Source organism: Alternaria viburni (genome assembly GCF_023758015.1).
Source record: "Alternaria viburni strain BMP 2772 chromosome Unknown scaffold_1, whole genome shotgun sequence".
Taxonomy (NCBI): domain Eukaryota; kingdom Fungi; phylum Ascomycota; class Dothideomycetes; order Pleosporales; family Pleosporaceae; genus Alternaria; species Alternaria viburni.
In genome coordinates, this window is record NW_026055770.1 from 1,981,033 (window position 1) to 1,997,448 (window position 16,416).

The following is a 16,416-nucleotide window of genomic DNA, read 5'->3' on the forward strand; positions in this document are numbered from 1 at the left end:
AGAGGCTATAAAGCTCTGGATCTATATCTTTCCAATGGAAGTTACTTCTGATTAGTATAGACCCAGGAACAGCTTCATAGAGTCATGACTAAGTTAATTGCCGTTATTGGGGTGACCGGAAATCAGGTATGCGCCAATATATGGACAAACACTTCAGATGAACATGCCACTAACTAAGCATAGGGCGGGTCAGTTGCTCGCACGTTCCTGAACGAGCCCGAGTGGAAAGTTCGTGGCATCACTCGCGACACTTCCAAAGCGTCCGCCACGGAGTTGTCATCTAAAGGCGTTGAAGTCGTAGCAGGCAACCTCGATGACTTAGAGTCGCTAAATAATGGGTTCAAGGGTGCAAATGTCATCTTCGGCAACACTGACTTCTGGGGTCACCTGAACGACCCTGCGACACATAAGCTTGCAGCCGAACAGAAACGTACAGCAAACGAAGTGGCATATGACCGAGAAGTTGCTCAAGCCAAGGCTATCATCGATGCAGCAGCGGCTCATGCCGGCACTCTGGACCGTCTCGTGTTGTCCACGCTTTCTGAAGCTAGGAAATGGAGCAACGGTACCATCAAGTGGAACTTGCACTTCGATGCAAAGGCTGAAACTGAGAATTACCTGAAAGAGACATACCCGGAGCTTTCCGCCAAGACGAGCTTGCTGCACTTGGGCTCCTATGCGAGTAACTGGAGACCAGAGAAGCAGGAAGACGGCTCCTTTGTTCTTAGTCTACCCATGAGTGGAGACAGGAAGATACCCATGGTCGATCCGGTTGCAGACACTGGTCAGTTTCACTGGTCTTCGACATAGCCACCTGCTGATAACCCCAGGGCGTTTCACGAAGGCACTCGTTGAGTTGCCACCAGGAACACTTCTGAGCGGCGCTGGATCGTTCATATCGCTTGGTAAATGGTGCGACATCTTCGGGAAGGTGAACAACGTGAAATGCGTCTTCAAGCAGATACCTCGAGAGGCCATTGAAGAAGCGATGGGACCCGTATACGGTCCCGAAATTGCCGACATGTACGAGTATTTCGACAAGTTTGGCTTCGAAGGGGGCATTCCTAATGTTGTGTTTCCGTGGGACCTGGGCATCGACGTGAAGTACACGTCCATGGAAGAGTACTTGAAGGGCGAGAACTGCAGCATCATTTTGTGAGTTCGCGCATCCACCAGCGATAATTACAGCACCTAACGGAGCGCTTGGTCGTGGAGGAACAATGGGCCTGTGTCGCAACGTGAGGCCGGGCGATAACGCTTGGGATTGTTATCTCGTGGGGCCCATGGCTCGTGCACCTAGCGCAGAATACCAAATTTCCAGTCGTTACCTACAACCTTCCCACACCCATTGACACTTTCACCCACGCTAAGATCTAGCAGCCAGGGTATCTGGCTTTTACAGCGGCTGCTCATTCGTCCGGGATGTATGCCATCTTAGATCCTTCCACGTCATGTCCTCGATACCAACTCTTGATGTTTGCGTGGAGACCTCAGAGCTCTACGAGTGCATGGCGGCGTAATACATCACGATCTCTAAGAATAGTGTCAATCCTACATTATCATGACAGTAGGGTCCTCGGCTTCGACCGCTCTTGTCAAAGCCAATCCATGGACTAAACAAAAGTCACGCGCATTGCATGACTACCCACCGAACTCATCCGACGTCAACCCCAAGATAGTCCATCGAATCGAATTGCATCCTGGCATCACGCCATCAAAGCACTAAGACAGCCGTACCCGGGAGAAAGGCAAGCCATGGGACTTCTTCACCACAAGCGGTATCAGCGCGTCCGGGGTATCGATAGCGACGGCATTACCGACAGCGGGGAAATTCTAGAGCCGCCCCGAGATGCGCCGCACGCAACGCTTGAACTGGCAACAAGGCGGACGATAAACCACTGGACGAGAGCCATGTCTACCTTTACGCCCTACGCCAAGATGCTTGGGGTTCCAATACTATACACGGTTAGGGTCGTTGGGTTACACAGCGGGCGATCTACGGTGATAGGCCCCACCACATTCATAGTAGTGATATGCGTACAGCCATCCCAACCTAAGAGTAACAGCCCATACTTCTAATGAGAGACATCATCGTGCTATTCGCTTGCGTCCAATCGTGGCGCGGTCATTACCTGTTTAGGGTAGTCTTACAGGTCGCTTCGCACATCTATGCAGCAGTCATCCCGCCCCGCATCGTAACGATAAGACAATCAGACCTCATTTCCGATTGTAGAATGTCTCGGGTGAAGCCTCGCTCTTGTCAACTACCACAATATTTCCGAAGCTAAGCTATCGCTGTTGTCTTTGACTCAGCGTTCATCGTCATCCATCTCCACCGACACTGCTTGCATTGAGAAGAAGGAAGAGCGCCAGATCAATCGCTGGTCAGGGTATATCTTTATCTTGTCAATCATCTCACGGTCATCGATCATGGCTACCAACATTTCATTGCTGTTGGGAGCAGCTTTTCTGCTCAGTTCAGTCTTCCTGCTGATCAAGCGGGGAAGGCGCAACATCATCCTACAACGGCTTCGTAGCGGCGGACGAAGGGTATCAGGGGCAAAGACTCCTCCAAGGTCTTTGTCTCCAGAAAAGAGGACAGTGTCCATTTCCCCGATTGATCACGCCAGCACTTTCCCACCCTCACGACGATGCGCCTTGGTTGGAGACGCGAAGACAGAAAAGGCTGAAGAACTGTCGCCAGACTGGCAGAAGTATGTCTTACCGATGGAAGCATCATATCTGGATGCCGATGACTCTACATACCTCCCATGTGGCTTTTCTGTAAAGGAGATCAGAGCCCTCGGTGATTTCCCAGATTACGCTACACTCAGCGGCGTACCTCTACCGAACCCGTACCCAGAATTCGATATCAGAAAGGCACTGCCCCGGCCTTATAGACCGTTTCGGTGGTCTTACCATCAAACGATGTGTGAGTAGTATTGATAGCTGTACCCCGTCCCATACCTACTGATCATCAATAGCAATTACCAAATTGCAACCTGACTGGTGGATCGAACTCGAGAACACATACGAAGAGCGAATCAAGCAACGGAAATCTCTATTCGCAAAGCACGGCGAAGCAGTCCTTCAGGCTCTACCAGGCTCGGAGCTTGCCTGCAAAGAACTCATGGAGATGGTACTGCAATTCGTGTGCGCCAGGTACCCACATTACTTCCACTTATCAGCAGACAACAAGACATTCCACAATGGCATACTAAAGACAGACACCGATCTCACCACCACTCCACCCTTGCACGTTCTCCTGAACAACATCCCCGAAGATTTCGCCATCATGCTACGCAACGACAAGACAGGACTATACGTCTTCCGCGCAGGCATCATATGCAGTGCGCTAGGTTGGAACGTAGGCTCGAAGATCGGTCTCGAACTCGCCGACATCCACAAACCCATCCCAGACTACAAGGAGAAGATGCAGTTCTCCATGGACAGGTACGTCCCCTCAACACTCCCCACTATCTCATGCTAACCCCAACACCACAGATACTTCGCCAAAAAGCCCACCGACAAACCCATCCAACGCGGCTCCTGGGGCCTAGAAATCGACACACCCCTCTATATGCCCCCCGGCGACCCCCACGAGGCCGTCCGCAAGCAACAACTTCCCGCCTCTGAACTCGCCGTATCGCGCATCCACCTCCGCGTAGACTGGCAGACGCTGCGCCGACTGCCGCTGTCAGGCGCTGTCGTGTTCAACTTCAAAGCGCTGTTTACCCCGATTGAGGAGTTTAGAGAGGAGAAATGTGTGCCGGGGTTGTTGCTCAAGATTCTGAACGAGGGGAAGAAGGAGTTGATGGAGTATAAAGGGACGTGGCATGTTGAACATGTTGTTAAGCCGAAGTTGGAGGAGTGGCATAGAGAACAGGTTGAGAAGGGGTTGGTGAGTGAGGACTGGAAACCCCAGACTCTAGATGAGAGCCCTTGGTTTGAGGGGTGGGAGGGGAAGTGGAGGGAGAGACAAGGGTTTTGAGGTGATGACGAGTTAAGGTTGGATGAAGAATGCAATTGCATATCGCGCATGTTACTCTGATATTACTTGTACATAGCAACTACGTCTCAGATCGCGTTTTCAAGTTCGCAGCCCAAGTCTCTTAGGCAGCTTACCCCGATAGACCCACGCCGCACCCGCAGCAACCGCACTCAACGTTCCAAGCACCAACGTCGTGTTACTTACCAGCGTCTCCTCGCGCACCCTACCAATCTTCGTCTCCTGCTTCCCCGTCCCGAAAACGACTTTACTCGCACTAACACCGCCAGCAGCAGTCGCACTCGCATCCTTCTCTTCCTCAACAGTAGTAGCCGTGGTTTCAAAATCCTCCCAATCGATCTTAACAAGCTGCTCCTGGTACTCGACGACCGTCCCGGACCAGTTATTGGTGATCCTCCCCTCTTTGTTCTTATACCACGACATGCAGTTCGGGTCGGCGAAACTACTGTTCTTCAAAATCTGCTGAATACCTTCATTCCACTCATGTGTCCTGTCTTCTTTGGGCATGATGCCCATCCTCTGACCGCGGTTTCGCGCATCAAGAACGGCAGAAACGAGGGTGTTGAGGTAGCGGGACTGTGCTTCGATCATCAGGATGATGGAGTTGTGACCTAGGTTTGTGTTGGGACCGTAGAAAAGACCGAAGTTGGGGAGAGAGGGGATGGTAGTGCCGTAGAGGGCTGTAGCACCGGAAGACCATATTTCTGCCAAGGGGCGCGAATTGGCTCCGGTGACTTTGATGGGGTGGAGGAATTCGACTGTGCGGAAGCCGGTTGCGAGGACGATGGTGTCGTGCTCGTGGTGGATGCCGTCTTCCAGTTCGATACCGGTTTCTGTGATGCGATGGATTTTGTTTGTTTCAAGCGTTGTCTTGGGATTGGCTACGGCGGGGTAGTAGTCGTCGGATATGATGACCCGTTTGCAGCCTGGGCTGTAGTTTGGTGTGAGTTTCTCCCACAGTGAAGCCTGGTCGGGAATTTGTGTCTTCATCATTTCCATGCAACTGCTTCGAATTACTTCTGCGAACTCGCTCTTGCTATCCGTGACGGCGTCGTGGAAGGACTCCCGGAAATCCATCATAGAACTGCGTATGCGCCAGCGAACTGGAGGTAGGTAGCGCAGTACGGCACGTTTGAGAGCGCTGACGGGACCGTCGAGACGCGGGATGACCCAGTTCGGGGATCGTTGGTAGATGTGCAGGGACGATGTTTGCGGTAGGATTTCTGGGATGATCTGAGCAGCCGTGGCACCTGTATCTTTGTCAGTGTTCGTTCCTCCAAACAGATACTATTGCGCGTACCGTTGCCGATGATGCCCACACTCCTGCCCTCAAGCCTGTGGCTCCAGTCCCAGCGCGCTGAATGCATGATCTTGCCCTTGAAGTTCTCCAAGCCCTCGATATCGGGATATTGTGGCTGGTTGAGCTGACCGACAGCTGAGACCAGGAAGTCGCACTCAATGCTGTAAGCGGGGTTGAACTCTGCATCTTTTCCGCCAGTCACGTTCACGTCGACCTTCCAGCGGTTCTTCGAGTCGTCCCACGTTGCGGCTTCGACAGATGTGTTGAAACGAATGTATTTGTACAGGTTGTACTTGCGGGCTACGTTGCGGAGATAATCCTGCAGCAAACGTTAGTGTTTGTAAAGTGAGGTAGATATGAAAGAAAGACGTACAAGTATCTCCTCTTGTCCCGGATACTCTCTCGTCCAATCTGGATTTTGTTCGAAGGAATAACTGTATAGCATAGACCAGACGTCGCAGCAGCAGCCGGGGTATTTGTTGTCATGCCATGTGCCGCCGACACTAGAGCTCTTCTCCACGATGATAAAGTTGTGGCATTGGTTTCGCTTGATGAGGTCAATCGCCATACACATTCCTTGGTGATGTTAGCATGGCAGAAATTAGATGGTCATTGAAGTACTTACCAGAGATACCCGCTCCGATAATAACAACTGCAGCATCAGTGTGGTCTTTGTTTCCGACCGGAACCTGTGGCCATGGCTGCGATCCTCCCATCTTGCTGGAGGTGACTTCTTTCAAGAGTCTGTGCTAGAAGGGAGTGTTTAATGGCAGAAACGGATTGGATGTAGAAACACTTGAGAAGGGCGAACGGACGAGTGGACCCCAAGAACCCGCCGCAGGGGCTTCTTGCCGACGATCATATGGCATGGTGTAGTACCGTCATTGCCATTCAGCGAATGATCGCGTCGATAGCTACCGGGTCCGAAGTAGTTCGCGTCCCCTCCCCCTCAGTGACTACATACCCGAGCGTCCTGTCCCGAGGTAGTACAACATCGGCCTGATCCATGCGTGCAGTCGTCACACTGCCCGGGGTGAGTGTGAATTCATGAGACCATTACGGCCGTATAGCTTGATGCTTCTGTAAGCCTCGTTCAGCCCATGAGGGAGCATTACGGGCGTAACGCAGGGCGGGGATGAGTGGCGGTTGACAAGGATGGTACGACTGAGTGTGGGGAAAGGGCTAGCCGGCAGCTCTAACGCTTTTAGGACAGCAGCCACGCCACTGTCGAGTCGACCAGATCGACTCATTTGTTTTAACTTTCAAAGCTAAGTAGTGAGGTGCAAGCCTGGCGAGTCGCGTTGGCTATTACTTTTGGATTGTTTGCTATGACTAATTTACCACATTGCTGTCACACAGACCGCCACCTTGTCTGAAAGATGTAGTGTGGTGTGGACAAAAAAATGAACTTAAATTTGGTATAGAACTAGTTGGTGTATGAATCGCTCAATCTATCCGCTTCTTCCCTCTGTAGGTTCCTGCGACCGCGATCTCCTTCTGTCGCGCCAGACGCTCGATGGTCGCGTCTGGCCCGCATGTATCTCTCTGACGCCCCCTCTACAAAACTCTCTCGAGAAGAAAGCTCTCTGCTGTGTGCTTCATCATCCGACTCGAACTGGTGGGTCTGCACCATGCCCCATCGTACATTCTTGTCTCGCTGCTTCCCTTTGTCCCTTCTTGAGTGCGGGCCAACAGAGCTCTCTGGTGACCTAGAAACTGCGCGCATTCGAGCCCATGCCTCGCTCATTTCTATCTTGGAGACATGTAGTCTCGGGTCTCTGGGCTTAGTCTCGATTAGGCAAGCCTGATCAGCTTGGGGAATGCGCCGTCTCTGTGTATGTGGTCGGCAGGAGGGCTTGTCGAGCGCCGTCGCTTGCCTGCCTTTCGAAAGGTCATATCCTGCGCCAGGAGTGTCTTCGCTTTTGGTACCGTTCTGAGGTTGTGCTTCGCGCTCCTGTCTTGATTTGGCGGAAGGTGTTTGACTGCGTCCGGTGCTTGCAGCCAAGTATCGAGTTTGCTTGACTTTCTCGCTGTATTGAAGATGCCGCGGATCGTCGTGTAGAATATGCTTGAGTGCAAGGTACAGGAGGACAGAGTACTGAACGACGGTGGCTCCCGTACTCGTTGGGTTTCTTGGAGTTTTCGAGTTTGATGCTCCCGATGTGTGCAGATTAGAGCTCTTCATTTCCGATGGCGTGTAAAGCCCATGAACATCAACCCATCAGTGCAATGCATTATTGATTCAATGCAGTCGTGTGAGCATGCGCTGTTGACGCCATAGCTTTTGGTGACTCTGACTTTGCCAGTTGACGTGGAAGCTATAACCATCGCCAAAAGCCAACAGTCCAAGCTCGAAAGCTTGCTACAGTGAGATCACTGCTGAGATGAGTGTTACAAGTTGAGACGTTGCCGGGACCTCCGTGAACCTTTTACAAGATTCCAAGGTTGTAATGTGTGCGATTGATGTCAACGGGAGGGGCCGCTCACTAAGGCATAGGGGCTGCGCGAGATGAATTTGGTCAGCGACTACGTATGCCGGTCAATTATGCTCATGGAGGCGTGGCAGTGCCGGACTTCCAAAGTTTCGCGGCGGCTCTTTGTTTCGAACAATCTCGATCGCTTGGATACCAGCAAGACAAGCATGCATTCAGCAGTAATAACTTTCAACATCACTGGGATCGACGCGCAATTTCGTCAAAGTGAAAGTTTTACACCAGGACTCTGAGGCAATGTTGACGCGAATCGTGATTGTGTGCGTGATGAAAAGCGTGCAGCAGTAGTCGCATGCTTAGACGTCTCGCACCAGGCATCAAATGAGCCTTGCTGAAGAAATTCGTGTCCGCGCAGTGCTTACCCACTGGTAGTGAGGCCGTTGCATGGTGCCGGCCTAGGGTATTGAAGGCTCATGTACCCACCCGATGCAGTGGTTAAGTGTTGACTTATTTTGATCTCGCACCATGGTCGCACGATGCCGTCCCTAGCGACAAAAACAGGTGGACCTGCGATCTGCGATCTGCGCGCCTAGCGAGTGACAAGGTCGCGAGGGTTTGTGAGAGTTGAGCGCATCTTGTGGTAGCTTGGGCGGCGAGTATTGGTAGTTTTAGCCGACGCACTTCATGGAGGGGACCCGCACATAAACCAGACGGCTGAGCAACTTGGAGCTTGGTTGAGCGTCGATGATAACGGAGCACTGAAACGCAAAACGAAATGCTTGGATGACGCATGCCATGACGATGAGGGGGCTCACGCAGAAGGAATGGAGGGATGAAGCGACCGTTTAGAGGCCTGTCCTGAAGCCAGTGCGCTACGGCAACACAACAATAGCCCGTCGGGTTATTCCCAGGATATTCTCACGGAAGTTTCCAGCCAGGGTCGGCAGACAGAAGTTTCTTCTCGCCGGCGGAAGCTTCTCTCTCCCCTGCTATTAAAGGTTGGACAGTATTGCAGCGGTGGACATGGCAGCAGTGGTGGGTGAATGGCGAATGTTTTACGATGTGAAACTCGCCCCCGCATGTCCAACCGTCGTTCGCTGGGCCAGGAAAATGTCAGCAAAGGACGCAGCGCGATTGGCGTGCTGGGTGCAGGCCAGGGCGCAAAAGGAGCATCTTCGTGTTTAATGGAGTGCGGTCGTGTGTATGGAGATCTGGAATGCGGTCGCCGGATCGAGCTCATGTCCGCGGCCCTTCTTGGCTGCTATTCGTGGGGCCGCAGCGCCGCTAAGTTTCGATAGTCTGGTCCTGCTGGGAAGGGGCACACGATCGCTCCTTCCGCCGATGTCCAGGGCTGGCTGGAGGGACTGCGAGGGCAGGTCATGGCGGGTTGTGGCTGTTGGGCGTCTTCAGGAGGCGCGTGCGGGTGGGCGACAGAGGGTTTGATTGACGAGTGGCAGATTTGGCCGCTGTCGAGGCTTCAGGCGCCCACTCGGCTGATTGGCTGCTTTATCGTTCTACGAGGCATCGAGACTCCAGGCTGGTGGTCGGCTGCGTCCTGTCTAATGCTAGCTGCCACTCTGAAACTCCAACACCTCCTGGTCGGGCCGGCGCACACCACGACGCGCAGTATACCTATCGTCCTGTCCCGTACTTCCTGGGAGTTCTTCCCTCCTGGCCCCGCTGCACTGCACTATTCGATGCAGGCCAACCCACGGCGCATCACCACGATTCTTCCGTCATATCCTCCCAGGTCCCCCATGCTTGCAGTAGTCGCCAGTAGCTTTGTCTAGCCATTCCTAGCCGACCATACGCTACCGGCTTCCCGCGCGCGCACCCATTTCCTCGTCGCGCACTTGCAGCACATATACACGCTCTGCAGCCGCACTCTACTCGAAATCCTGCCTTCGGCCTAATATAGCATACTCTAATCAATCATGAAGCAACGCAAGTTTTCCTTCAATCTGGCGCCAGTCGTACGTTCCATCCCCAGTCCTTTGTCTGCAGTCGCATCCCAACAGTAACTCACCGCCAATGTAGAAGATTGCCTCCAAGCCAGACCTCTCCGACAAGCCCGCGCCGGACCCGACTCCCTCTTCGTCACACAAGAGACACACCTCCAAAGACAGCATATGCGACCAATCGCCCTACATCAACCGCCGCGTTCTCGACGAACATACCGATCTGGAACTGCGCCTAGCATGTCGCGAAATCCTGCAGAACTTCAAGCCATCCGACCATGGCATGGAGAACACCGACCCCAAGCTCGACTTTGGTGGCCTCGGCCGTCGGAAGGAGAGTAAACCACAGGCCACTGAGGTCGCTGTCCGCATGCCCACTGGCGCGCCTCCAGAGCTGGCAGCGACTTCGACGTCATTCATGATGCGCAAACCCAGCACCAAGACGCGCTCACGCACGAAGGCGGACCAGGAGATAAGAGCAAGGACCTATGGAGACATGCCTGCACGCGCGAATAGCAGTCGCAAGCGAGCTGACTTCGGATGGCTTGACGAACGGGACGCCGAGAGGGAGGAGAAGCTGAGGTCATACGGCAAGACTTCTATGGACGTACCGCGATCGAACGTCTTCCACAATGACTCGGACGAAGACGTGACCCTTCCCGTAGCAGTCACATCTACTCTCGCCAACGCCAAGATGTCGTCGTCAGTGCCTACCTCAGCATCTTTACCCTACAGCAGGAGCATGAACCGACTATCCCACCAATCCGATAACCCAGCAGCAGTTGCAGACGCACAAGCCGCAGAATGGATGCGTCGAGAGCTGGAGAAGAAGCGGCAGCAAGAAGCATCAGAGGGCCACCGTGGCCGCTCATCGACTTCAGTCCGACCACCCAGTCGTGCTGCCAGTGTCAAGGAAAGCGTTAAAGAGTACATCTTCCCAGGCTCTCGCAGTCGGGCTCTGAGCCGCGCGCAGTCCAAAGAGTCTCTTCGTCCAGCAGTCGACAACGACGACCAAGGTCTTTCACGCAGTGGCTCGAATTCAGGATGGCGTAGCTGGGGCATTCCCCGCCGCTTGAGTTCAAGAAGCAACAGCAGACCAGGAACCTCGAAAGGAAAACCGGAGGAAGCTCAGCCCAGGAAGTCGGAGTCCAACGGCCTCAACTTGAACAGAGAGCTACCCCCACTACCAGGTCTGGACACATGGAAGGACCACCAAGAATCTCCCCAGGAGGAAATAACAGTATCGATGAAATCTCCCACATCGCCAACCGCCGCAACACACATTGCAAGCATGATGCGCTCGCAAGAACAGCACCAGGAGCGCTCTCCCGCCGCGAAGAAACACAGGAAGAGCGGATCTGATACGTTGGCCATGCAATTCAACGATTCGTTCCCTGCCCGGAAGTCGTCTCGCAAACAGGAGACCAAGGCCATCCCACAGCCCACAAGGACCAATCCAGGTAGCCCAACACACCCCGGAAACACGATGACTGGCTGGTCCTCTACTAGTAATCTAGACCAGCGCCTCGAAGTAGGCTCCAGTAACCACACTCGCCAACGAAGCGGAGATAGCAACTCTGCCAGCAACCAGAGTGCCGAGGCGTCTACCTTCTCTCGTAAGATGAGTCTGGATACCACGGCCCGGAAGACCCTCTCCAACGAGCCCAAGACCCCAGGCCGGGAAGAGCAAAAGTCCAAACTGAAGAAGATCTTTAGCGGCTGGATGCACAAGAAGGACAAGAAAGAGGACTGGATGCACAAGATGGAGAAGGAGGGTGTCAGAGAAGGTGTTATGGTGCAGGACGGCAGCACGAGCGCGTCACCCGTGGTACGCTACTAATTTCTCTTCTCCACCGTCTGGGTCTCAGTCAGGGTCGTACCTTCCGTTTTGGATGGGTCATATGCCCAATTGGGATATCTGTATACATGTAATGACGCTCACGCGTAATGTGCAACGACGCAACGCCACTTTTCGTTTCTTCTCGGGGGTTTCTTAGGGAGTTGTATATGCGGCTGCGCCGTCATCAGTACGATGCATTTTCTTTTCTTCTTGCATAATGGTATAGGATTGTGGTAATAGAATGAGATTTCTGGAGTTTTTCACAATCAGTGCATGATGCCGGTGCTTGCAGTGTCAGAACTGCATGACGTCCGCGCTCCATCTTTATTTCAGGCATGAGAAGAGGCCAAGTTGTCGGTTGGCGCTATACACGTGACTGCGCAATGATGTGTCACGTCAGACTGGGTGCTCCTTCCATGACTACAATCTGGACACTTGCGCTCAACAACCAAGCAAGCGTCTATCTCCAGCCTCATGTGCGCACTACATCTTACTGGCCGTTAACATGGGTATGGAAGCCGGCGTCATTTCGCGACAGCGACTGACTGCATATCAGCAACGCCCTCACCTTTACCTGAAGGTCCCCGCTTTTCCACATCAATTCGAGGTACACGTAGGTGAGGTGTCTGAGTGGTAGCTATGGCAACACTATACGACGGACCGCCTGCCTCATAACAACATCACACGACTGTAGACGCAGGCCGACTGGCGATTGAGTACACAACGTGCTTTCCTGTGGAGGTTCCGACGGTACCTACTCTCGATTCCGAATGCACCTACCACGATCAAGTGGCCACTGCAAACTACTTGCTTCAGAATCGGTGACACATCACATACACCATCCCTGTGCAGCTCCCATTGGATTTGACGACATACCACGACCGACTCTGTGAGAGCTATGCCTCCAACATGATCGTGCAAGGAAGCTAACACCGAGCTGTGCAAGTTCTATTCTTCTCGCCAGAATGCCCATATCATTATGACATTCTAAACGATACATCCACAAGATCTCCCACTCCACTCGTTCGTACACGAAGTCAAAGCTCCATCTTTAGTCACAATATCCGCCGGCAATGTGCAACGTCATTCACTTTTCCTTCAAATGCCAGCATCTACTACGTCTACGAAGATCGCGCTGCAAGGGTACCAAGCACAAGATGACGAGGACAAGCATACGAGCTGCTTGTACTGCTGAATCCTTCCTTACTGTATACGTTCATACTGACTGCAGTCCCTGCGAGCATAAACTATGGGAGAGCCAGTGGGAATCCAAGCTAGGGCGAGCGAGATCATATCTAGCTAAGCTGATAGAGAAGCGGATGGCTGGTGTCGACGAAATATCGACTCTAGTTCGGGAACTTGACGAGCAATATTACGTGGCTTCCTGGGATGCACGTAACATGCAGATAACCTCACACGCTTTTAAGAAAAGCGTGGCGCGGGTAAGCATTACGGATCACCGGACAGCGCGCTCACCCCTGACCCAAGAAGTACGACCAGAAGACGTTGTCGATCCGAAGAAGCACGTGAAGGACTGGATGGAGATGGATGATAACGACTACGATGGGGACTACATTGCGAGCACCGACCCAATCCACCCAGTCAGTACCGATTACTCGCATCCTCTCGACGATGATGACGGAAGCTGGATACTCAATCACTTCTCGCCAGAAGAAATGGAATCTGCGGCCGGAGATCTAGACTTCGACCAGAACGGATGGAGTTGGGACAACAACGATAACGTCAACGACAGCGACAGTGAGAAAGGCGGAACGCCTATGATTGCTAAATCTCAAGAAGAGAACACTACGTCACAGATCGGCGACAACGATCTCATCGCATGGGGGCCTGAAGCCTCGGCGTCCTCCACGCTTTCGAATATCAGCATGGATGGTCTCAGTATGGAACAGAAACATGCGAAGAAGCAGAAAGAACTCATAATCGACGCATTCTGGGTTGTCGTTAATGAGTCCAAGGAGCCACAAAGACATTCAGACTCCAGGATAGACGATCTGAACGTGATCCTTCGCAGCCTCAACATCTCTCACGATACGCCAGCCCCCTCGACCCCTTGCACGCCGACCACGTCACCTCACATGTGGGTAGATGGTTCCTCAGACGCCCATACTCCACCATCAACGCCTGTTCGGCCAACAACACCACCAAGTCCTAACTCAACACGCACAGCTTACAACAAACAACGCAAGTTTCTCAAGAAGCGGCTCCAAGAAGATGCTAACAGAGACAAGTATTGCAGTGACTTGCTCCTTGTTTCGCGATTCGAGGCGAGGGCATTTGAGGGACCAGAGGGGAGATTTATTGCTGATCCCCAGATGGTGAGGGCAGGTGGTGGTGGAGGAGGCAACGGGTGGTTTCAATAAGAGTTTAAAGGTCGTCAAGGGCCGATGCATTGGGTTGGCCACGTTCAGAACTCAGCACGAGGTGGGCCATGTCTTATTGGCACCTCATACTGCACAGGGTCCCGACTGCAGCCTACATCAGGACAAAACAAGCAGATCAGAAACCTCTAGCGTCAATGTAGGCTTCAGGGTGTCAGACTTTCCCTTGATCAAAGCGCTGCAAAGCTCTGAATACCAGTGTGAATGGATGTACCTTTCTTCATTACTCATATACCGACAGTGCCATTACGCGCTGCCATTAATACCCATGTCTATCAAATCCCACTCATGCGCCGAACGCTATGCATAGATCTCATCGCTGAGCTAAACGCATCAGATCACGTAAAGCGTGTAAAACAGCCCCCAGCATGTGCAAGGTCGCCAGACCCAATCTGCGTATGATCCGATACGTCCCCCACCCTGTCCAGTAACATAGCCCCAGTATAATTAGTGGGAACATGATCGGGCTCACTATAAACAAGAGCAGATAAGCTGGCCCCATGCTGAGAATCGCGAACACGGCATGATACCATTGGTTGACAAAGTCCCAGTCGAACTCGTCGGGAATATCGTCTGGATCGAACAGCGCATGGGGATGACGGCCGTCAGTCATCGCGCATACGCTCCGTCGCCTTGCCGATCTAGAGCACCATCAGCAACGTAAATAACCTAGAAGTCTGCGTTAGCTCAGGATATTCGTTTCTAGACTAAATGACTCCGACGTACCCATTGATTCATGCTGGTGGATCGACAGGGATCACCACCTGTCGCCACCAGAATCTCCGCTCATGACAGTATTGAAGAAGTTGGCGTCGCCGCCGTAGTTGCCACCTCCGCCGTACCCGCCCATGCGGTTCTTGCCCTGGGTCTTGGCGTGTTCAACGATAGAACTCTTGCGGCCGAGATCCTTCGCTAGAGAGACGGAGTTTGTAATGGATGATAGCAGATTGACTAGTTGCACATCAGATGCTTCTTGCTGGGACTCGAGCGAGAAAGCGGCTGAGTCTGGCGGGCCGAGGATATTTAGGCGGGCGAGCATGGCGGATACACTGCGGAGAATCGAGTGGTCTAGAGGTAGGGGATGTTGCGCGTCTGGCGCGGCGTTGACTGGTAGGGACGGGTCGGAGAGGTACGATGCTGGGAGCGAGTCGATGTATGCGCGCAGGAGCAGGATTCGTCGGCTGAGCATGCGAATGGCGTTCATCTTGGCTGTAAGCGAAGAGAGAACTGGACAAAGGTTAGTATGACTGTACCAAGTAAAACTTTAGGCGGTTGAACCTACCTTCTTCGTCGTCTGCATTCAAGATGACCGACTCGTCAATGGGCGCATCCTTTTCTTTCTCCTTCTCCTTTTCCTTTTGCTTTCCTCGTGTATTCCGCTTCCCAGTAACCTCATCGGTTCTTGAGGGCTCCGGCGCTGCACCGGCCACGTTTGCTGTGCCTTCTACTGCAGTGGCGTTGCCACCACCCCGCGCGACGAAATCGACAGAGATCATTTCCGCCTCGCCAGTCTCAATCGAGTATACTAGCTCTCTGAACTTTGTAGACTTTGCCTGTACGGCCCCGTCGATATCCATAGCCTTATCGTTCGGATCGCTCGTTGTATTGACGGACAAGGACTCGTAGACGGTAAGAGGCAGCTTTCCGGCAGCGGTTTCTTTGGAGAAGGCATTTTCTGGGTGGAAGAGTACGAGCAGCGGAGACTCGGTGTAGACTTCTGATATGCGCGAATGGATAGGAAGGATGTGGGGTTCTGGGCCGGAGGCGGGACCGAGGGTAAACCAGCCTACAATGTCTAATTGTGGCTCCTTGTGTACGTCCTTGACTACAGTCAGGTTAGCTTCATTCAGATGTGGAAACACGAGGTATAGCCGAGAACTTACAGTCTTCGATACGCTTGCTGAACCATTCGTCGTCTAGTACTGTCTCCCCGTCTTGGTTTGGCAGGAGCTTTGCTTGGAAAGCAACCTCCATCGTGATATTCTGACCATCTTGCGCGCCTAGTATGGCTCCGACTACTGGTCCTGTCTGCTGTCGTAGTGTGTGCCGTGTTACGCAGTCTGTTATTGTGAGGAGTACCAGCGGGTGAAGCTGTACTGTTGGACTTGCGTCAGAGGCGCGGGTGGTCGAAACGAGTGGATTCCCTGATGATTCGGCCATGTTTGCTGCAGTGTAGTTCGGTGTCGCGTCTGAGAGATTCACGATGGTCGATATAGTGGTAGGAGGTCGGAGTGGTAGTCGAGCAGCAAGGCAATTGCAATGATATGGTCTTGGTGGGGAGCTTGCTTAGGCTGCAGCTGCCACAATTCGTGGGGTTGTGCCAAGGCGCTACCCGTTCAGAGCTAGTGTCAACGCGACTGCAGCGCGACGCGCTTTCCATGGGAAAGATCGGTCATCCTCTAGGTTTCACTACACTCCTCTTTCTCAGACTTCAGAATCAAGGATCACGAATCGGAGCGAGTGGTTATCATCGGAGTA

General features: G+C 53.0%; 6 protein-coding genes across 6 annotated transcripts; 4 read left to right on the forward strand and 2 right to left on the reverse strand.

The window, feature by feature from the left end:
- Positions 1 to 84: 84 nt before the first annotated feature.
- On the forward strand, positions 85 to 1,159 carry J4E79_000704 (uncharacterized protein; the record flags this gene model as incomplete). Its single annotated transcript, XM_049349620.1, has 3 exons — positions 85 to 126; positions 184 to 784; positions 831 to 1,159. The coding sequence occupies 3 exons, from the start codon at positions 85 to 87 to the stop codon at positions 1,157 to 1,159; spliced, it is 972 nt and encodes a 323-aa protein (XP_049216407.1).
- A 1,769-nt stretch (positions 1,160 to 2,928) lies between these two features.
- J4E79_000705 (uncharacterized protein) lies at positions 2,929 to 3,991 on the forward strand (the record flags this gene model as incomplete). Its single annotated transcript, XM_049349621.1, has 3 exons — positions 2,929 to 2,932; positions 2,985 to 3,453; positions 3,505 to 3,991. 3 exons carry the CDS (start codon positions 2,929 to 2,931, stop codon positions 3,989 to 3,991), a joined length of 960 nt encoding a protein of 319 aa, XP_049216408.1.
- Positions 3,992 to 4,090: 99 nt separating this feature from the next.
- J4E79_000706 (uncharacterized protein) lies at positions 4,091 to 6,025 on the reverse strand (the record flags this gene model as incomplete). The annotated part of the gene is made up of 4 exons (XM_049349622.1): positions 4,091 to 5,259; positions 5,310 to 5,628; positions 5,683 to 5,885; positions 5,935 to 6,025. The coding sequence occupies 4 exons, from the start codon at positions 6,023 to 6,025 to the stop codon at positions 4,091 to 4,093; spliced, it is 1,782 nt and encodes a 593-aa protein (XP_049216409.1).
- A 3,650-nt stretch (positions 6,026 to 9,675) lies between these two features.
- J4E79_000707 (uncharacterized protein) lies at positions 9,676 to 11,539 on the forward strand (the record flags this gene model as incomplete). Its single annotated transcript, XM_049349623.1, has 2 exons — positions 9,676 to 9,714; positions 9,779 to 11,539. The coding sequence occupies 2 exons, from the start codon at positions 9,676 to 9,678 to the stop codon at positions 11,537 to 11,539; spliced, it is 1,800 nt and encodes a 599-aa protein (XP_049216410.1).
- A 1,400-nt stretch (positions 11,540 to 12,939) lies between these two features.
- Positions 12,940 to 13,712, forward strand: J4E79_000708 (uncharacterized protein; the record flags this gene model as incomplete). Its single annotated transcript, XM_049349624.1, is given in 2 exon segments — positions 12,940 to 13,557; positions 13,572 to 13,712. The coding sequence occupies 2 exon segments, from the start codon at positions 12,940 to 12,942 to the stop codon at positions 13,710 to 13,712; spliced, it is 759 nt and encodes a 252-aa protein (XP_049216411.1).
- A 983-nt stretch (positions 13,713 to 14,695) lies between these two features.
- On the reverse strand, positions 14,696 to 16,098 carry J4E79_000709 (uncharacterized protein; the record flags this gene model as incomplete). Its single annotated transcript, XM_049349625.1, has 3 exons — positions 14,696 to 15,165; positions 15,221 to 15,763; positions 15,822 to 16,098. 3 exons carry the CDS (start codon positions 16,096 to 16,098, stop codon positions 14,696 to 14,698), a joined length of 1,290 nt encoding a protein of 429 aa, XP_049216412.1.
- Positions 16,099 to 16,416: the final 318 nt, after the last annotated feature.